The 22996-nt window shown below is 34.8% G+C and overlaps 1 protein-coding gene across 10 annotated transcripts in view; it reads right to left on the bottom strand.

Annotated features, from left to right (window-relative positions):
• TANC2 (tetratricopeptide repeat, ankyrin repeat and coiled-coil containing 2) overlaps window positions 1-22996 on the bottom strand; it is a 266923-nt gene that overhangs the window by 95604 nt on the left and 148323 nt on the right. For all 10 annotated transcript variants that reach the window (XM_081027315.1, XM_081027317.1, XM_081027318.1 and 7 more), the window contains 4 exons: window positions 21585-21733; window positions 15867-16053; window positions 13917-14180; window positions 645-770 (listed from right to left, as the gene is read on the bottom strand). In XM_081027315.1, coding sequence (XP_080883441.1) covers window positions 645-770; window positions 13917-14180; window positions 15867-16053; window positions 21585-21733 — 726 coding nt within the window. The remainder of the gene's footprint in view (window positions 1-644; window positions 771-13916; window positions 14181-15866; window positions 16054-21584; window positions 21734-22996) is intronic.

Here is a 22996-nt window from a genome sequence, read left to right as displayed (position 1 = left end):
ACCATCAGTTAAGGCTATCAGAGCTAGTTTGGTTTCATTTTGAGCAAACAAAAGGCACAGACAGACACCTATAATGGCCTCTCAACTGGCATGTGGTTGTAACAAAATGATGTCTTTAAAAAGTTCAGGATACCAACTGTACAAGCAGGTAGCATGCACAAGGAGTGTAAAGACACAGGTGCCTGACTGGGAAAAGGATAAGTTGTTTATATGTTGCCACAACAAATCAAGAAAATTAATGTACTGTATGTCGCTAGAAATGCCCACTAGAATGAAAATGAAATTCTCTAGCAAAACGCATGATTATCAGCACCAAGTTCACGTGAAGTATGGCTGGGGCTGAAGTTGTTCAATAATTGCTTCTGAAATCCAGGATCTTAAAAAGGTTATTTTCCCCATCACCACCATCCCTTTAAACTTGTTTTCTTTCAGAATGTCAAGGAATCGCCGCTTCTAAATGCCGGTAATTACAATGCCATTGGGCAATCTATTTGTATTTATCTTTCTCTTCTATGGTTACATGCTCACTTCTTAAGGGGAGGTTTAAACAAGTGTGGCAATGGGAAACCAAGGAACTTTTGGCCTACTGCCCATTTCCATTTTCTCCAGGGCATCCCCAGGCAAAGCTGTCCTGTGGTTCTAACCTCTTAAATCCTGTTGCGTGCGAGCACCGCCCATGCTTTGTCTTGGCATTCGAAGAGAAGTTCTCAAAGGTGTATGTCTCTGTTCATCCAGGTAAGCAAGGTCCTCCAAGTGCGCAGAACTTGTGGCTGACAAGACAAAAGAGCTGAGTCAGAATGTATAAAGTTTTCAAAAACTGTCAGTCAGTCCGTATCTCCTAAACTTTGGAATCAGCGCTTACTCCAGCAGATACATTTACCAAGAGTCTGCTAGACTTAAAACCCTCATCAGTGTCTAGAACACGTGCCAGGAAAACATGTCAAGAGTTGTCTTCAGCTCCTTCATCACTATCAACTGCCTGAGCTCATGGAGAGTACTACGTAGCAGCAAGTTGGCAAGCATTAGTACCTGACAACAAAGATTATTAGTTTTTGCTTCTTTTGGGTCACAGATCCCATTTGTAAAACAAGATATAAACATCATTGGTGGAGAAACCTGTTTCAAATTATATTGAGCGGTAAGAAAAACATGAAGCTCTATTTTCAACATTTTCCCTTCATGGTAAAGAATAAAATATGAAAACATTCTGAAAACAGTGTGTGTGTGTGTGTGTGTGTGTGTGTGTGTGTGTGTGTGTGTGTTGGAAAGGTGGGCACCTGGGACAAAGGACAGAGAATTGGCAAATAGTATTTAAGGAATTGCCAATATCCATGAATTCCAAAAAACACTGTCGCTCTCTCAAGATAATCAAGTATTCATGGTCTCCCACTGAATCTATACTTCCTTTAACCCCTAATCAGTCACAAAAGAGAGGAAAATGGCAGAAGACGGGGGAAAATGGGTATTGGCACTGTTATATATTGAAAGCTGTTGAGTCCATTCACAATGAACCAAAAAGTGAAGAAATCAAGAATCAGGAAGTGCTGAACACAGAACAGTTTGCTTTTTTAAACGTAAAAAAGAAAAACACCAAACTTCTGTCAGAAAATGGTTATTTAGCACTTACAAATTATTAAACCGTTAATTCAATTTATTGCTAACTATGTAAGATACTGTGCTGGGGGTTAGTTCAGTTATTTAATGACAATTATTTACTGAGAGCCTACCATGTGCCAGGCACTGTTCTTGGTGCCCTCCCTGGCTTAGTTGCCAGTTTACCTCTGGTGATTGTTTTGAATGGGTGAGAGGAAGCAAACTGAGGTCACTCTTTCTTGGCTTCAGAGCTCCAATGAAGTACTGTCCACATCCCCAATCAGGATAAAACACAAACAACAATAACATAAGGTGGATTATGATAAGTGGCACAAAGAAAGTCACATAATGTTCTATGAGCTGAAAAAGAGAAATGATGGAGAAAACAGAAGAGAGGAGAAAGAAAATAAAAGTAAGAGAGAACAAGTACAAGAGACATATATTCCCCTCATCCTTCAATTATTGCAATTGTCTCATTTATCTGGGTCTACTGGAAACTCAGACAAAAGACGTACCAAATTAGACACAGTTTCTCTATGGAAATAAAAGTCTTTGACAAGCAGTCTAGGGAACTTAAACCAAGAAAGGAAAGTCAAATGCCACATTACACACCAGAAGAGGAAGAGAGTATCGGAGGAATAATCTTGATCTCTACATTCTGAAATTAAAACTATCCAGAGTAGGTAACTATCTTATCTTTTATTTAAAAACACTCTTACATCATTCCCACTGTATTCTAATGTAGCTCTGTGAATCAGTTCTTTCTTATGTTTAATACAATTCTTCCTGCTTTAACCAAAGTCTGTTTTGTTTGGTTCTTGATCTATCCATAGGTGTGTAACTACCAAAAAAGGGGAGCCCTCAGAGATCCCATCTACACAGAGCCTTCCTTGGAGCTCAGAAATATTATACAAAAGAAGAATAAACAAAAGTGCCAAATTTCTTTTTGTAATAAGTACTTATAAGATACTTTTAAGCTGATAAACTGAAGAGTAATACAAAAAGATCAATGCCAATAATATTTTATTCACATTAAAATAAAATTCAAATGAAACCTTAAAGGCTGGGTGAGGGATAGAAGTTTTTGATTACCATTAAAGCAGATTATGTAATTTTTAAGCAAGGTAATAGCAGGGTTCTTTTAGAAAAATGGTTCTTTGTGCCAATACACTAAAATGGTTTGGTATGTTTTAATAAAAAGAGAATGTATATTTCATTAATCATAGGCAAAATGATATAGAGCTTTACAACATGGAATGGAGCAAAAAGCTGTTGCAAGGAAAAAATGCCTAGAGTCCATCTTTCTTTTTTATATAGTATATCCATCCACAAATCTTTTAAAGATTAAACTAAGGGAGATCTATACTTTGAGTACAGATTTAAATTAAATAACAGTTACATAATGCATTTAAATTTCTTAGTATTAAAAACAATGTTCTGGCAAATACTTTCAGCCATTGCCTCAGTTTCACATGTTCCTCTTAAATGAGGAGCTGTTGGCAACTTTTGTAAAACATAAATGTTTAGTGTGGACTTAAGTTTTATTAAACTAGTCTTTACCATAGTAATTCCTAGGAAAATGAACATCAATTGTTTTACTGCTTTATTTCACAAAACCAAGAAATGTGGTAAATATATTGTAAAATGAGCACATTTCTCAATTTCGGACAGATGACATTAGAAGAAAAAGACATGACAGGTCAGCGGTTGGAGCTCCATTCTCCTAACTCCGAAGGCTGCCGGTTCGATTCCCACATGGGCCAGTGGGCTCTCAACCACAAGGTTGCCAGTTCAATTCCTCGAGTCCCGCAAGGGATGGTGGGCAGTGCCCCCTGCCACTAGCAACAGCAACTGGACCTGGAGCTGAGCTGCGCCCTCCACAACTAAGACTGAAAGGACAACAACTTGAAGCTGAACGGCACCCTCCACAACTAAGATTGAAAGGACAACTTGACTTGGAAAAAAGTCCTGGAAGTACACACTGTTCCCCAATAAAGTCCTGTTTCCCTTCCCCAATAAAAATCTTAAAAAAAAAAAAAAAAGAAAATGACCAATATTGCGATTACTGAGCTTCATGAATAGTTCATTCTTTCACAAATCCAGATACTCATAGGCAGACTGAACTAAGGAGAAGTAGTGGTATCCAACAGCAAGTGTAATAGCTCTGACGCCCTAATTCAGGGCTTAGTCAGGTCTGAAATCAATCAATGGAGAACTTTTGCTTTAATCTGAACTGCAATTAAATTATGGTTAGTGTTCCCTATGTTTGTCAGAACATTCATTATTTTTCTTACTTTAGCAATTAATATCTTCTTTCTTGTTGTCTCTGAATCAATCACTACTTTCTTTTTCAGATAATCCAAAATAATTTTTACTGCTTTTTTCCTTACTATTCTTAGTCCTATTTTAAGTTTCTCTCTGTTTCATCATTTTCAAAATTCTTGTCCCTTGAAAAACATTATTTAAGGCATGAGAGACAAATTGGAAAGGTCAGCCAGGAGCCCGAAAATTCTGTTAGCTGTGGTCCTTTGTTCTAGTAAGTGTATGGAGCTGTACTCTCCTCAGAGTCGCTTTAACCTTTTCCTTTTGCAAGCCACTTTCTGAGCAAAAGTCTTTATCATACTTTGTCAATCATCTCACTCCGTGTCAAAATGTGCTCAGGCTACACTTTCTCTACTTCCCTTACTGATCCCTCAGTCAAATTAATTGCTTCTCCCTTTCAACAACCACATACATATATTGTTAATTAGAACTTGTGTTATTCAGCTAGTTGTTTACATGTCTGTCTTCCCTTATTAAATTATAGTAGGTTCTTGAGGGCAAGTAAATTTAGAGTGAATCAAAGTACCTTCCACATAATGCTCAATATAGAACTGAATTCCAGACTAGTCCTACTTAGATTTAGAAATCTGTCTGACTCTATCCTCACCCTCCTCACGGCTCAGCTTAATACTTAACAGACATCACTCCAGTAATATGCTTGGCTCCAATGATGTTCACATAATCTTCCTTCAGGTACTGCTGATGTCTTACTTTTCTCTATAGCACATATCCCTTCCTAGCATACTGTATAAATTACTTATTTATTATGTTTATTTTACTTTCCCTGGCTAGAATGTAAGCTCTATGAAGGTATAGGAATCATTGTTTTGTTCATTAAATGATTCTCAAGTACTTTAAACAGTCCCTGGCATATATATAGTACATACTCAATAAATGCTTGTTTAATGACTAAACAACTTTATTTAACATATACTTTGTGTTTTGGCTACATTTAAACCATCAACGAATAGCAAATTAGCTTTTGTCTTACTGAGTTATTTGAAAGCTAAGGATGATGGCGGTGGCTATAGCGACAATGCCTTGTATACGATCATCCCAATTAAACACCAATGACAGACTGGTATATGGACATACATATTCCCACCTCATGATGCTATTCTTACTGTAAAAGTATCCTGACAATTTTTTTTGAGATAATTCTGTCAAGATAAATTAATACTATAATATTTAAGACTTTCCAGATACATGCATAAGATAATTAGATAAGTTGAGGGGGGACTGAAGAAATAGGAAAAAACAAATCTATAATAAAAATTTTTATGTAAAAATAAAGTGCTTCTATTAAAAAGTAAATCCATATAATCTATGTCATTAAAAAGCCTTTCCAGAGAAGAGAAGTAGAAAAAAACGAGCATTTTACATGTATTAGGCTGGTGCAAAAGTAATTGCGGTTTTTGCAATTATTTTTAACCTTTTAAACAGCAATTACTTTTGCACCAACCTAATATTTATACATATATATACTCACATACATATATACACATGTATGTATATGTATATGTATACATATATGTATGTATATATTTTCATCAGATTGGAACAGTTGACTCACTTATAGAACATTCAACTGACAAACTTTCTTGAAGACAAAATAATTTAATACGCAAGTAGGCAGAAAAAAAACAGCAGACAACATTTGGTACAAAACATTCTAGAGGCAACTCTTTATTGAGTTTGAAATCAGTTTGAATTGTTTCTTCTTATATCAGTCGCCACTAACGCAAACAGATTTTAGTAGCACAATTGTCATTCTGGCTGATCTGAGTGGGGAGCCTGGAACGACACTTTTATGTTCTTTGGCAAGAAGCTGTTGTCCTTACACCTTTGATTCATAAAGCCAACATTCTAACTGCTGAAAAGCCCATTTTTAATTTTTTGTAAAATCGTCATTACAGTTTAAATGATTGGATTCATTTAAATCCCCCAGGATTCCCATTTTGTATTTACCTGATTCTTAAGATCCTTTCTCAGAAAAATGTGCAGCTTCAAACACTAACAAGTAGATGGTAAGAGTTTATATTTTAACTGACTTCTGTTGTTTGTATGCTTCCCTGATAGACTCATTTTCACACAAAGCACTGAGGACAGCTGTTGCAAGCAAATATTTCCTGCTTCCCACATCCCTCCAATTCATTGCCAGTATCATTTTAAGACATCAAAAAAGACCATAGAAAGCCTACTTTTTGATAACTTCTGCCATGCAACCGCAAGTCCACAAGAGTTCTCTACGTCTTCCAACCCAACAGGCTTAAAAATAAATATGCAATAGTGATTTACATTTTGAAAACAATAAAACACATAGTTTTAATTTTTTCATATTTTTGAATTTTAACTTAAAGGTATATAAACATCTAAATTTATATTAAAAAAACTGAGCTACTCTAGGAAAAACAGGAGCCTTAATGCTACAGACTGCCAAAACTCACCTTCAGTGACTGTCATTCTAGTCAAAAGTTTTTGTTTTCAGTAAATAGTACTTTCTTCGTATGTGGTATATGGAACTTCAATTAGTGTATCTAACTAAAAGACTTCATTTGTTTGAGTCTTTAAGTTTCTAAAAGTATACAGCTAAATCTAACTGACCAATATATTTTTACTTATAATAATCAGAGTTGTTTTAATAGTTAATAAAAAGTACATGATTATTTTTAAAAATTTCATTACATATTTCTTCTTTGTTGTGAGTTAAAAGCTCAGAAAAAATTAATCAACATGAACATTTGTATATGTGTTGACTCTATTCCCTGCAAGTAAAAGTATTATAAAAACCAAGGTGTTATAAAAACCATGGGTCCCCTCCACTCTTTTTAAAATCAAGAGTCTTATGGAATAATATAAAGTTTTTACAGTTCGATTCAGCAGCAGTGGTAAATAAATCCTTGACAATTTCCTGGTCCTGCTGGACATGGCCCTTAGATGACAACAAGCTCAGGCAAAAGAGGGTACTTCTCTTTCCCAAGAGGGGAGCAGTCTGTAACACAGCATGGACCATTTGAACAATTACTCCCCTAAGTTTTTAAAATAGTGATGCGATTGGTATTTTCTCATTATTATTCAATATTATTTGGTCTCTAAAATAAATAATTATATTACTCATACTGAGATAAAGTTAAAAAAAAAACACCCAGAAATTTAAAAGCTGAATTTGAACAGGGCCTTTTATTTCCATTTTAAATTCATTTCACATTTGAAATCCTCAATTATTCCTGTTAACCAAAAAGACTTGAGTATTTGACTTTCCCCCAGTTTGGGAAAACCACTTCTATGTACACACTAGAAAGTAAAGGGAAATATGTATATCTAGAGCTAAAATGAGAAGAGAGGAAGGACCCTCTTGAGCTAATAAAATTTGTTTTAAAAAATGATTTAGATATCTAATTATTTAAGCTACTAGAGGTGGTAGTCTTATCAAATATTTACACACATTATATAGTTAGCAGAATAATTCCCTGTGAAGGAATTTTATTTCTCTACATTCAGGAAACATTTTCAACCTATAATCTATTCAATTTTGAAAATAACTGAGTCATTTGGTTTACAGCTCCTTTTCTTGCTTCTTTGTGAGGACACTGAAACCACGGTTTCCAGACACAGAAAACAATCCGATACAAACTAGTACCTGACCTATGACTTGCCCTGTAGACAACAGTAGGTCTATTTGTATTACATTCAACACTGACGAGAAAGAAAGAAAATTATCTGATCAAGTATTTTGTTCAACCCAGTCAGTGTGTACCACTCTGACAATGTAAAATCCTATTTTCCAGGACAGATGTGGCTTCTGATGGTGCATTTATCTTTCCCCCTTCCTTTCCTTTTTAGAAGCATGATAAGTACTGTTTATGAATCTGAAAATCTCTGTTAGCCAGAAAGGCCAATGTTATCGGATGACCATTGTGATGGGTGAAAAAATAATTAATACTTAAGGTCTACAAGCATAACAATTTAGGTTAATATTATACCTTTTATTTTTTTAACATGGGGCAGGGACAGGAGAGGGGAGAAAGCATTTAAGTATGTACAGGAAATATTTTCCAATGCTTGAAATAAAACGAGCTCTAATAACAAAGAAAAATCATTGTTTTGGAATACTTGATATAAACAATATACTTTCTATTAAAAAGATAAAAAATGACACCAAAAACACAGTCCATAAGAGAAAAACTTGATATACTGATGTCATCAAAATTTTTGTGTTTCAAAATATATCAATAAGAAAATGAAAAGATACGCAACAGACTCTGAGAGAAAATATTTTTCAAACACATCTCTGATAAAAATTTGTATCCAGAATATACAATAAATTCTTACACAACTCAGTAAGACAAACAACCCAATAAAAATGTACAAAAGGTTACAATAGCTATTTTGCCAAAGAAGATATGTGAATAGCTAATAAACACACAAAAATAAGCTCAACATCATTAATTATTAGAAAATGTAAATTAAAACCAGAACAAGATAGCATTTCATACTCACTAGAATAACTACAAGAAGTAGGACAATAACAAATGGTAGAGATGATGTGGAGAAACAGAAATCCCCATATATTGTGGGTAGAAACGGAAAATGGTGTAGCCACTTTGGAAAACAGTTTGGCAGTTGCTTAAAAAGTTAAACATAAATTTACTCTATGACCCAGCAATTCCACTCCTAGGTATCTGTCCAAGAGAAATAAAAACATATGTTCACCCAAAGACTTACACATGCATGTTCATAGAAGTGCTAGTCACGATAGTCAAAAACTAAAACAAGCTATGCATCAACTGGTAAATGGATAGACAAAATGTGGTAACAGCCATACAATGGAATACTATTTGCAATAAAAAGGAACAAATTTCTGATATGTTGATGAACCTTCAAAACATTATGCCAAGACACAAGAGACTACATATTGTATGACTCCATTTATATGAAATGTCCAGAAAAGGTAAATCTATAGAAAGTAGATTAGTAGTTGCCTGGGGCTGAGGGTGGGAATGAAATTAACATTAAAAAGACATGAAAAATCTTATTGGGATAATGAAAATTTTCTAATTTATGGTGAAGGTTGTAGAACTTGGTAAATATATTAGGTTGGTGCAAAAGTAATTGCGATTTTCACAATTATTTTTAACTTTTTAAACCTCAATTACTTTTGCACCAACCTAATACTAAAAATTATTGAATTGGGTGAATTACTTGAAATGGGTGAATTTTATGGTATGTAAACTATGGCTCAATATACTTGTTTTTTAAAAAGGATGAAAAAATTCACATAAAGACTGCTGTTTCATGACTTTATCTAGGCTGCCACTGAACTAAGGTGGTCATTAGAATCATTTCTAACCAGTTTGGGTACTGATCCTAGGTTTACGCTCTCAATTAGTTTATTTTTAATCAATACTAAAAATAGGTACTTCTTCAAATATCTAGTTATGTTGCCTAGGACTGCTATTTCTTAAACTAAAGGGAAAACTTTTCTAGAAAGACAGGAGCCTAAATATACTTTACATATACTTTAAGTTGAGGTATGATTTATATACATAAAGTACATACTCTGTTTCCCCGAAAATAAGGCCTGGCCGGACAATCAGCCCTAATGTGTCTTTTGGAGCAAAAATTAATATAAGAGCCGGTCTTATTTTACTATACTATAAGACCGGGTCTTATATAATATAATGTAATGTAATGTAATATAATGTAATGTAATACCGGGTCTTATATTAGTTTTTGTTCCAAAAGACGCATTAGAGTCGAGTTTCTGGCTAGGTCTTATTTTCAGGGAAACAGGATAGACCTTTGTATATAGCTTAGAAAATTTTATATACATATACGAATGCAACCATTCAGATCAACATATAGAAGGCTCCTTTAATTGATATTCCCACTAAAAGTAACCATTACTTTTGCTCTATCACCATAGAAGTGCCATAGTTCTGTCTGTTTTCCTGAACTTCATATAAATATACATCATGCAGTATGCACTCTCTATAATGTGTCTGCAGCACTAGTATATTCTTTTCATTGTTGTGTACAATTTATTTATCCAGTCTACTGTTGGTGGACATTTGGATGATTTATGAATAAAACTGATACAGACATTCTTGTATTTGTCTTTTGGTGAACATAAGAACTTATTTTTGGTGGGCATCCTATGTAGGAGTAAAATTCCTAGGTTTTATGTAACACACGTACATAGCTTCACACACCTTTAACAGATCTTGCCAAGCAGCTTTACAAAGTGGTAGTACCAATTTATTAATACACTCCCATCAGCAATGCATGACAATTTCAACTGCCTCACATCCTAACACCTGGCATTGCCATGCCTTTTCATTTTGTGGGTATGGGTACAGTGGTATCTCATTGTCAAGAACTGTGAAGGATCTGATATTTTATCCTTTCTAAACTAACAGGATGCTGGAAGAAGAAATGAGACATCTAGATCAGAGATGAAAGACAATTTATTACTCAGAGGAATAGCAGCAGTGAGTATCTACATTTGTGCCTGCTCTCTCAGCCCCAGGTCCTCAAGGTAATATAAAGAGGTGATACCTGCATATGCAGATGGTTACATTACAAGAGAGGCACTCTGTGTCTAGAGATTCACTTGCATTTTCCAGACTTTTACACAAATGGGATTATGTAGTATGTACTTTCTTTTTATCTGGCTTCTTTCACTAAGTGTAACTATTGTGAGATTCATAAGTATTGTTGCAGTATCAATAGCTCATTTGTTTTTGTTGTCAGGTAGTGTCCATTGCAAAGATACACTATAATTTGTTTATCCATTCACCTATTGATGGGCATTTGGGATGTCACAATTTCTGACTATTACAAATAAATCTGCTATGATCATTTGTATACATTTTTATAAGGACATATGCATTCATCTCTCTTGTATAAATCCTATTGGCTTTTCACCTCACATCTCTTACATATATTATAATCATATAGAGATATATACTGTGCATATACATTTTAAAGAATCATAAGTAATATTGACCTTTGGAGAGAGGTTTTAGGTGGAGAGGGGCTTTTTCTTTTGTATTTTTTGTTTGAATTTCAATTTTTATTGGATTTATATACTCATATGTAATACATAGTATGAATCTTTCATTTCTAGACTTTGTCAGCAGGAATCACTGGGAAAGAGGATTATGGCTCATTTTTATTTTATTCTTTGTATCTCTCTGTATTTTACAAAAATCTAATGCATGTTATTTTTTAAGGTGAAAAAGAGAAAACTCTCAAGCTAATCTCTCAACTCTACTGATACAGCCTTCAACCTGGCAATTCATCCCCTGTAATTTTGCACAATACCAGAAGCTTTTAACTATTTTCTCTAACTCCAGGCTTTCCTCCTTCAGTGTATCCTACAAGGATGGATATATATATCCATGTACACACATACATGTGTGTGTATATATATATATATAATGACTATATGTATATATATATAATGACTATATGTGTGTATATATATATATATATATATATATATATATATACAGTCATTTTTTCTAAACTAAATTTGATAATATGGCTCCTGCTTATCTTCCTCACTAACCATAAAATAAACCCAACACTTACTGTCAGAGTATATAAGGTCCTTGGTATCACTTTTGAACATTATTTTCTACTATTCCTTCCATGTACCCCAGGTTCTAGTCATGCAGAAATACCAATAATGTGCCTCCTTCCTCTTTTTTCTGTTAGTCCTTCTTGTGATTTCTTATTCATCCTTCTCTATGATGTCTTCTATTCCTCTCTACTCTGCTCTCTCCCTTTGCACTTGGATGCTTCCTCTTCTGTGTTCCTACAATACTTCATAAATTACTGTATTATGGCATTTACTACATTGTAACTGAGTATGTTACAAAAACAACAGTGGGTATCCATTAGATTCCCTTCTGTAATTCTCCATAAAATTCTTATCTTAACATTTGCTTCAGTCACCGTTCCAATGGACTGTAGCCACAATTATGTTGATGCCCATAAGTAGTAGTAAAGTTGCTAAATGGCAAGAACAAATAAAGATACCATGAGAGACAGTTTAGAAGCTGAAAAATTTACTAATTGGATGCCAATTCCCTAACAGTTGACTGCAATTTAAAATATTTAAAGTAACTAGAATATCAGCTCTTACAAGATAGAATTCTCAAGAAACTAAAATCTTACAATCCGTGTAATAGAAGAACATATCCTTCACCTGATAGAATGTTGCTTGCTTTGTAAAGTTTTAAAAAATATATATATTTCAAACGATATTTTTACCTGGTGGTTAAAATACTTGATATAGAAACCTGGGTTCTATTTTCTGCAATAATTGAGAAATAATTGGTAACTTTTGATATTTTTGACAGCTGCCTTATGCCAATTTCTGGCAAGCAAAAGTGTTAGAAAGCTTTAGACAGTGAGGAAAGAATCATAACTGGCTAATTAGTCTTGGAGACCTCTTCGTAAATCCTAACAGAATTTGCATAAAACAATAAATGTCTATAGACATTTATGCTCAAGAAAGGCAAAGTATTTTATAATCTCTTCAGTAAACCAAAAAGAGGACAAAGAAGCTTGTACCTCTGTCTCCTACTAAGCACTTAGAGCCCTTTACAAAGAAGAGAGTCAGAAGTTTCTTAGAAATCACTGCAGGTTATACCTGAAATCTATGTAATTTCACTAACAATTGTCACCCCAATAAATTTAAAAAGAAATCACTGCAGCTTAGTTAGGAAATAAATTGGGATGTACTATTAAGGGGGGTGGCTATATTTCCCCATTTTTATATAAACAAGGATTTAAATATATCTCTTCTGGAAAGACTGAATTTGCCTAGCACTTTCTCATAACTTATATAGCATTTTAGAATTCTAATGATATCATGGTTATGGACCAACATATTTAAAAAAAAACCTAGGAGAGATAATTTTCTGTCATTATGTAAAAGTGAAAAATTAATAAAATCTTCTGAGTTATTGATCTTACAGATGAGTCATTCATTCTCCCCATAATCACATCTGATGAGACACTGATGGTCTTCCAGAGGATGGAACAAAGAGTAATGGTTTAGAAAAGGTATGAAAGAAAAATGGGAAAGGCAAGAAGCATTACACTATCAGCTGCATAACATAAATAATTACATCTGGGAAATAAGAGCTCTTGATTACAGTCTTGATTACAGTCTTTTATTGTCTTGTGTCAGTGAGATAAGCCTATCCAGGCATTTATCAGGCAAGTAAGAAAGACAAACATAACTTTGATTTTGTAGTATGGACAAAGTCCAGTTGATGATGCATTTTGAAAATGCCAGAATGCCCAACTATTCTGCAAAAGCTTCTAGTCTGAATTATTAAATAGCAACTTAACTGTATAAAAATAATGCTTTGACATCAATTCTAAACAGTTACTAAAGAATAATGGCTCCATATTCCAGCCACTTAAAACTTCTGTACCATTCCTTTATGACTGAGGCTGCAAGTGGTGTTTGAGTTCTTCTTTAGCAATGTAGGTACCTGGTGATTCTTTTATGACAAGATCACCAGGGTACTGTGAAAATATTGAGCTCTTAGAATGGGAAGTTGAATTCTTGCCTGCCTGCCACTCCCTCAAACTATGGATGATGATTTCCGATAATACAAATTCTACTGAAATATACTTCAATTTAATATTTTTTTTAAAAACTAAAGTTTTTAAAAACGAAAACCTCAAACTGAAATTCTTTCAAAGACTTCTGATGTGAGAAAAAAATTTTTAGTATTTCGACAATATACTTTATAGGTTCTGTTTCTGATTTTATATGTGTTTTATGTATTTTGGGAACGGAACTAAACAATCACTTGAGGAACACAAGCCTTCCCCCAGGGTCAAAAAAGATACTCGTGTATATTACTCAAACACAAAAGTGGCTTGGTCAAAGAAGATTTAAATACTGTTAGAGCAGAATTTATTTTCATTTCAATATATACAACAGTAAAATGGTAATTAAAAAAAACCCTTACCTGCTACTGAGTTTGGTCGTGGCATAAGATACAGAGGAATAGACTGTACTGATTGTGATAAAACTGTTTCCAAATTCCTCTCTGGGATCTTATTCAGACTATAGGTGGAAGCCGTCATGTTTTCATCTACTCGATACAAACAGGAATCCATGCTAGATTTTTGAGACAACCAAGGTTTTAGGTTTCCTCCAGATCCTAATTCTTTACTGCTTTCCCCAACATATTTTGTGCGTTCCACGTTTTCAGAATAGCTTGTTAACGTAGCTGCAAAAAAAAAAAAAAAAAAAGAAAGTACAATGAATTAAAAAATAACAACATACCTACAGATTAATCTGTTTACTACCATCCAAATTCCACAGCATATTTTATAATTATAATATCTAAATGTGTTCAGTGATATATACATGTTTACATTATGTGTGTATATGTCTCTGTGTGTTCTTTTTAAACAGATGTATGCTTTATAACTTAATTTCTGGAAATTGTCTCGTTATTTTAAAATACAAACATTTTTCTTCCAGTAAAGTCTGACTGAAATATAATTTCATTTGGTGTCAGGTTGTTATGATTTAGCTGGCTTTGTAATTCTTAACTAGAAGCTTGGAGTTCCCATAGGTGCTAGGGTCAGTGGATTTACTGAAAGCGGAGAATGGAAACTCCTGTTTTCTGGAGGACTTGTTTACATGTAAAATGTCTGTTATTTAACCCTTTGCCTTTCATGTTTTTTTTTTTTTTTTTTGTGTGTGTGTGTGTGTGTGTGTTGTGTTCCAGCAGAAGTTTTTATCATTAGGTCCCAAATCAGAGTTGGCTAAGATTTACTTACATCTGTGTGGTCTTAGCCTGGTATATATTCCAGAAATATATCCCCCTCTTCCAGATAAACCATGAGCACATTCATTAGGTTCTCAAAACTAGAATACTATTTCTTTAAAGGTCTGAGAAGGCAGTAATGGGTTTTACTATTTCCAATACATCAAATAATTTATAAATAATAATATGTTTACTGGTGACTAGTTAAAACATCATGCTGCTGTCAGCTTAGCTGGAATTATATCAAGGGTGACAGTACTAGTTAATTCATTTTGAACAGAAGCTGTGGCAGAGATATAGTTGACAAATTAAAAATGAGAAACAAACTATTAAAAAATGAATCGAGTGATGTTAAAATTTCTTTCAAAAATATAATATCTATCAACAAAAATGATAAATGTCCTGATTGGTGCTGAAAGGTTTGAGAAACTGTGAGTTAATTTGTGGCACAAAGACAGAATTATTTAGTGGCCTATGGACACTATTTTATTGTTCAAATGCTAAATTTTGTAATAAGGAAAAGCTTTTATGGTCATGGTATTTAAAAGCAAAGACAAGGAAGACATCTAGTTTTCCCAGTGTGAGAACACTGATGTCATTTTGCACTACTGTTGCACGATTTCCATAAACCAAACCTGTTATTACATAGTTCATTTGTTTTTCAAATATGAAGCCCAGAGTAGTCCTTGCTCTTTTTCATTAGAAAAAGACTACATTTCCCAAAAGTTCACTCATCTGCATGAGAGTGATTCCCTTAACAAGTACGTATACAATAGGCAATGAGTATAAGAAGAACTGAGAACCTCAATGAATACTACTAGGTCAGTGAGAAAGGAATTTTTTCTCAACCACTTCTGTTGGTAGATAGATGTGAATTTACAGGAAGAAGTAGAAAAACCTTTTTCTATCCACCCCATCTTTTATCAGGTAAGACCTTTAAAGGAGTGGTTAAGCAGGGAGGGATAGTTTTCATTTTGTTTACCTTTATTTCTTTCTCCAGCATCATTAAAAAGAGAACGTATTTTATATATACATATCAACAACCCAAAAGCAGATTTTTTGGAAAACCTAAAGCTTGTGTAACATTACTTTAAAAAGAAAACAAAAGACACAAAATGGTTATTATAAAAACCAACTCACCAATGATGCCACTATCTCGGCTTTCAAGGGTGGAGGTTGGACTGGTGACAGCCCCATAGCTGCAGTCCTTGGCAGTTGCGTTTGTACTGACTGGGGGGAGGGTGGAGCAGGGGCTACTGGCTGGTGGGGAGGCAGTACTGCTAGTCAAGGTGGAACAGGGGCTTATCCGCTGGGTGATGGCTGAGGTCTGAAGAATTAGAAAGAAAATAAATAAGACAAACTGATCAGCTGTTAAAACAAAATATATCTTATGGTAAAATACAGGCTTTGATGAGAAAAAGAAGAAAATCTGTATGAACAGCTTTTATATCTGATAGGTTCTATTTGTTTTTACTTTCCATGATAAGAAATTCTGTGTTCTACAAATACGGTGAAACTTAATAAACTTAACAATTTTTGTGCCTAGATGCAAAGATTTCTAGATGCAATCCCCTGTATTTAACCATCTGTGTTGAATCCAGCTTTTGATTTTAATTTAAATGCTACAACCAGGTCATAAAAGATACATTCAGCTCAACCACGCACAAGTAACATTCTGGGAATCCTGCAACCACCTAAATCTTTTCAATAATATTAATAATATTAGGAACGGATTTTTCTTAAGAATGTAAGCCATTAAATCTATGTCATTTCTCTTCTACTATATATTTTTTCTCCAGTCCAGGCAAGAGTTTCAATTTCTTTGTAATCTCCTTTATTTTTATAAAATAATACTGATCTACCAGAACAATGATGATTAACTGGGCATGCAGTAGAATCACATATAGAATGACAAAACCAAATAAGATCCCTTACAAAATTGACATATTGAGCCCCATCCCAGATTTACTAAATTAGATCCTCCCTAGTGAGAATTTGGCATGGCAATTTTTAACCTCCTCATTCTCAGTTTAAGAGACATGTGGGTGGGGCGGATGGGTGGCTCAGTTGGTTAGAGCGTGAGCTCTGGGCAACCGGGCTGCCAGTTTTATTTCCCACATGGGCCAGCGAGCTGCGCCCTCCGCGATTAGAATGAAGTCAACAAGCTGCTGCTCAGCTCCCCGGTGGCTCAGCGGTTGGAGCCACCAGATGGCTCAGTTGGTTGGAGCGCGGGCTCTCCACTGCAAGGTTGCCCATTGGACTCCTAGACTCCCACAAGGGATGGTGGGCTGCGCCCCCTGCAACTAGCAACGGTGACTGGACCTGGAGCTGAGCTGCGCCCTCCACAACTAAGATTGAAAGGACAACAACTTGACTTGGAAAAAAGTTCTGGAAGTACACACTGTTCCCCGGTGGGGTCCTGTTCCCCCCCCTCACAAAAGAGACATGTGGGTAACCATCTGACACCATATCATGCCATCACAATATTATTGACTATATTCCCCATGCTGTACATTACATCATCATGACTTATTTGATTTATACCTGGAAATCTGCACCTCTTATTTTCCGTCACCCTTTTCCCTCCTTTTAAAATTTTTCAATTATAGTTGATACTCAATACTATTTTGTATTAATTTCAGGTGTACAGCATAGTGGTTAAACATTTATATAATTTAAGAAGTGATCTCTCTGACTAGTTTGGTACCCACCTGGCATCCACAACTGTGAGAAAATAAATTTCGGTTGTTTAAGCAAAAAACAAAAAGAGAGAGAGACATGTAGGTAACGGAATAAACTGTCCTAAGACCTGCGTGGTAGCTGCTAGCCCTGCAGCCCTCCCACCCTGGAGAGGTTTCATTTCGGTGTGAGCCTACGCCGAACTATAGAAACTCATCTCCTCATGTCTACATTCAGACAAGACTCACAGTCTGTTCCTTGAAAATCTTAACTGTTTTGTACGCATAAGATAGCCACTTGGGAGGGGAAGCCCAAACAATTATTATTTGTACTACAAGTTATTTTCTGCAAAATAAAGCATATATCACAGAATGTGTCTTTAAAAACTTTAAAAGCAAAGCTTAAAGATGAAGCTGAAAGCAGAAGGTTGTTTATGGTTTATGAATTATAAGGTAGGTTTTATATTTATTTAGTGGGACTAGTTATTGAGCTACAGAAGTGACTTCTAGGCACAGAGAACAACACTATCTATTTTCCGAGTGGTAGGCTAAAATGGACATCTAATTAAAATTACTCCACTTTTAAAACCTTCCGGTGGTTTCCCTATTGTCCTTAGTGTCCTACAGATGGATCCCAAACTCCCAATGTGCATCTCTTAAAGGTTCTACAAATACAGAAGGTAAGAACCTAATAACGGAATTCATAAGGTACATCCTACTTCCTCGGAAACTACTAAGAGATGAAAATACAGCAGACAATTGAATATCACGTTCAATACTTAGTGTTTTGCAGAAAAATGATAGATACTGACTTGCCTGTGCTAGATTCTGTCGTTACCAGCACTACCGTGTTTCCCCGAAAACAAGGCCTAGCTGGACAATCAGCTCTAATGCGTCTTTTGGAGCAAACATTAATATAAGACCTGGTACTACATTATTTAAATATTATATTATATTAGTTAATACTTTACAGTTAAAAAATTTTAATATATTATTTCATTTACTCCATATCAACCAAGAATGAGATATAATGAATATTATCACCCCCATTTAAGAAATGTGAAAATGAAACTGCCCTAAGTATGAGCTATGAAGTAATTTCCCCCAAATTTTATAGTCCCCACATATATTTATATACTAACTATATTGCATATTATTTTATACCTTTTATACACATGGCACTTTACAGCCACAAGTGTTTTCATATTCATGATTTAACTTGATCCTCACAACAATCCTGTCAGGTCTTGTGATCTCATATTACACGGGGACAGTATGGTGTAGCCGTCAGGAACATAGCTTGTAAAAGCAGACTGCCTGAATTTAAATACTATTAAACCACTGTTGGCAGTGTATTTCCATGTTTTTAATCTTAAAATTGGAATATACAAGGACCCTTCCACATTGGGTAGTAAGGAAGCTTAAACAAAATAGTGCAAATAAAACAATTAGTACAATGATTAGTACATGGTAAGCATTTAATAAATGTCAGTTATTACCTATGAAGAACCTAGAGCTCAGAGACATTAAGTGATACATCCAAGTCCAAATTTACAAAACAGTATGTGGTAGGGTTGGAAGAGAGTACAAGTTTTCTATCTTCCGTTGCTGTGACTATTCTATTATACTGTATCACTTTAATTATATTAAATCAATGATGCTACTCATTTACTTATTTTAGGACTACTTTAGTCAGTAAATGCACAAGTAAAGCACACTCCAGACTTGTGACTTAATTCAGCCATCCCTGAGACTCACTGTGACATGAAGCATCTCAAAAACAATCAAGTATAAATTTTAGCACCTGAAGAAATACAACTTTTTAGAAACAACAGGATCCTCAGCAAATACTCAGACTGTAACGTCACGTTACTTAGTCATTCTTAGAACAGACACATTTTAACTTGACATGAAGATCAAGAAATAAAAAGTAAAATAGATGTTTTATTTATATCAGTATTAAAAATGCCCTAAACACATCCCATCCCCATTTTTTATTCACAGAGAATAGCACAGTGACATGGCTACAACATAAATTGATTAAAAAAAAATCATAAATCCCTGCCGTCATGAAACTACATTCTTAGGAGATACAGACAAAAGACCTCAGAGCACTGAAGTGAGGAAGCGAGTTATGTGGGAAGAGCATCCAGTATAAACGAATGTTTCATGTGCTCCAGGAATGACAAGGAGGTCAGAGCCGCTGCAGGGCTGCGGGTGAGGGAGGGGGGCAGGACATGATGCAGGGGAGGTGAGCAGGGGTCCGGTCAGAGCAGGTGGGGCCTTTCGGGTCAGCGTCAAGACTGCAGACGCAGTTCTAACTGTGCTGGGAATACAGTGGAACACAGAGCATAGAAGTGAAAGGATCAGATTGCTACTTTACAAGGATCAGTTTGGCGATCGTGTACAGACTACAGAGGGCAACAGTGGAAGCGGAGACCTAGCAGGAGCCCATTTACTCATACAGTAAGTATTTACTGGCTACCTCCTAATGGTAGGCACTATTCTAGGTACAGAGGATACAGCAGTAAATAGGACAGGCAAAAGTTCCAGGCTCTCTAGATTTACATTCTAGTAGCTGCTGCAGTAGCCCAGGCAAGGGATGACAGTGGCTTGGACTTAGGTGTAGCAGTGGAAGTAATGAGAAGGGATCAGATTTAGAGTACATTTTGAAGACAGCCTCCAAGATTTGCTGAAAGAGTGAATACAGGGTATGACAGAGAAAAGCCAAAAATGGCTCCAAAGCTTTTGTTCTAAGCATGTAGGTAATACCACCTACTCAGATACGAAACACGCAGAAGGAGCAGGTTATGGGGAAAAATGCAAGGTCTCAGTTTTTGACATGTTAAGTTTGAGATGTATCTTAGACATACAGGTAGAAAAGGTGGTGTAGGCAGCTGGATATACAGATCAAGTGAAGGGGAAAGGCAGAGCTAGAGATCACTCAGGAGCTAAGACAGTATTTAAAGAAATAAGAATGGAGTTCTCCATATAATTAGAATTCTAGGCATCTGACTTTTATAAAAACTCCCCAGGTGATTATAATGTGCAGCCAGCAAAACCAATCACCTAAGGATTCAGGGTAAGAACAACAGAGAAGTCTGAGGAGAGAGCCCCGGGACACCTGAACGTTACCTACACAGTCTATAGATATATTCAAATAATCCTTGTATATTTTATTATTTTATGATAAAATTAACATTTGACTAGAATCTTCAACATTTATTAAAAATATGCAATTTGAAATTAATTTTTGTCATTATCTGAATAAAATCAGTCACTCCAGGATATTCATTTTAAAGATTAAGACCAGATATATAAATCAGAGTGTAGTACACCCTTTCCTACATTTAGGGCAAAAAGAATGGAAATAGCCAAAAGAAAAATAAATCTATAATATTTTTTCAAATTGATGATACTTTTTTAACTTTTTGAGATGAATATTTAGATCATTAATTTTTCAGATTTTCTACTTTTTAAATATATGTATTCAAAATGAAGATTTCTTTTTGAGCATATCTTTAACTATATACTATGTTACATTGTGTTTTTATTATTTCACTTTAAATTATTTTCTAATTTCTTGTGATTTGTTCTTTGACAGCCTATTTAGAAGTATATTAACACACCCAAACATTTAGGGGATTTTCTAAGTTATCTTTTAGCTGTTGTTCTCAAAATTATTTTGTAATTGATTAATTCTACTATGGTCACAATAACTGGAATTTTTTGAAACTTGTTGAGACTTGCTCTATGGCTCAGAGTATCATCAATATGGTAAATAATCCACGTGCACCTGGAAACAATGCGTATTCTGCAATTTCTGGGTACAGAAATATATGACAATTTTATTTGTTGGCTTATTTACTTAATTATTTTCTCACTCATTCAAGAAATGAACCAAAACCTTAAAGTAGCTTTTTAAAGCTAAGAATGAAACTAAATGATATTTCATAAACTCAAGAAATTCAGTGATCGTGGGAAATTAAGTTATATCAAGACATTCTTCTCAAAACACTTTCTCTCTCTCTCTCTCTCTCTTACACACACATACACGCACACACACATTTTTACACACACACACACACACACACACACACACACACACACAACATTTTTCCTTTCCTGGTACAATAGGCTGATTTATCCCATGTTTCAAATTTGGTAACAAGCAGTTTACCTGATTTTCATCCTGTACGTCCATGTTATATTGGTCACCTGGCTGAACTTCTGTGACTTTCTCTCCAAGGAGGAAACCCAGACGAGTCATGAGTGTGTTTGCTGCCTCATCTACAGATGGAGGGGGACCAAGCTCCTGTTCAGCATCACCTAAAACAGGAAGACATTGAAACATGAATTTTTCAAAATAATGTGGCCTAGTTCTGCAACGATTCTTACATTCAGTTTGGTCATTTCCTTTTGTTTTCAAATTCTAAATCCAAAATTACAAGGTCCCAGTCTAGAACCTGATTTTCCCACGTTTACATAATTGAATACTGTCTACTCAAAAAATTATCCTCTATTTAGCTACTCAAAATGGGCTTGAATGTTTTTGTAACTTACTGAATAGAAAAAGTTTCCCATTTCTTTGGCAGTTAGTTTTCCAGTCCTAGTGTTGGGATCTAGTTCCTGGCCACAATCATTACCTTCATTCAGGTTGTTTTTTTTTCTTACAGTTTGTGTAAATAATCTTTTTTATTATTATTATTTTGAAATCAGTTCAAATTTACAAAAAAGTTTCAAGGATAGTACAAAGAATATTTTTTTCCCTTTAACCTTTTGAAAGTACTGACATGATGTCCCATCATCCCAAATGATATGTATTTCCTATAAACAAGGAAGTTCGTTTACATAAGCCCAGTACCAGTAAAGAAATCAGGAAACTAACATTTTACATTATTATGATGTCATCCACAGATCCCATTTAAGTTTTGACATTTGTCCCAGTAATGTCCTTTCTAGCAAAAGAATCCAACAATTCAGGATTATGCAATGCATTTGGTTCCCAGTTCTCTTTTATCTCTTTTGATCTGGAACAGGTTTCAGTCTTTTCTTAACTTTCATGACCTTGACACTTTTGAAGATTATGGATAGCCCAGTCGTTTTGCACAATGTCCCTCAATTTGAATTTATCTAATGTTACCTCATGATTTGATTCAGGTTATGCTTTTTGGCAGGAATACAACAAAAGCGATGCTGTGTTAATTTTGATCAATTGGTTGTGGTAATGTTTGCCAGATTTTTCCAAATTCTAAAATTACACTTTTTCTCTTTGTAATGAGTAAGTATTTTGTGAGATGATACTTTGAGACTATGGAAATATCCCATTCCTCAACAAACTTTTAAAATTAAAAAAAATATTTTTGTTATAAAATATACATTACAAAATCTGCCATTTTAACCATTTTTAAGTGCAAAACTCAGGGCATTAAGTACATTTACAATGTGCAACCATCACCACTGTCTATTTTCAGAACATTTTTTCTTCTTCTCCTTTTTCTGCCCCCCCCCCACTCCGGTTCAAGCCGTTGTTTCTCAGTCTAGTCCAGTTGTGTAGGACACAGCTCCCTGGCCCATGCTGGTATTAAGAGC

This window comes from Rhinolophus hipposideros, assembly GCF_964194185.1.
Source record: "Rhinolophus hipposideros genome assembly, chromosome: 20".
Taxonomy (NCBI): Eukaryota; Metazoa; Chordata; class Mammalia; order Chiroptera; family Rhinolophidae; genus Rhinolophus; species Rhinolophus hipposideros.
The sequence above is the reverse complement of the archived record's forward strand: the minus strand, read 5'-3'. Positions and strand labels throughout refer to the sequence as shown.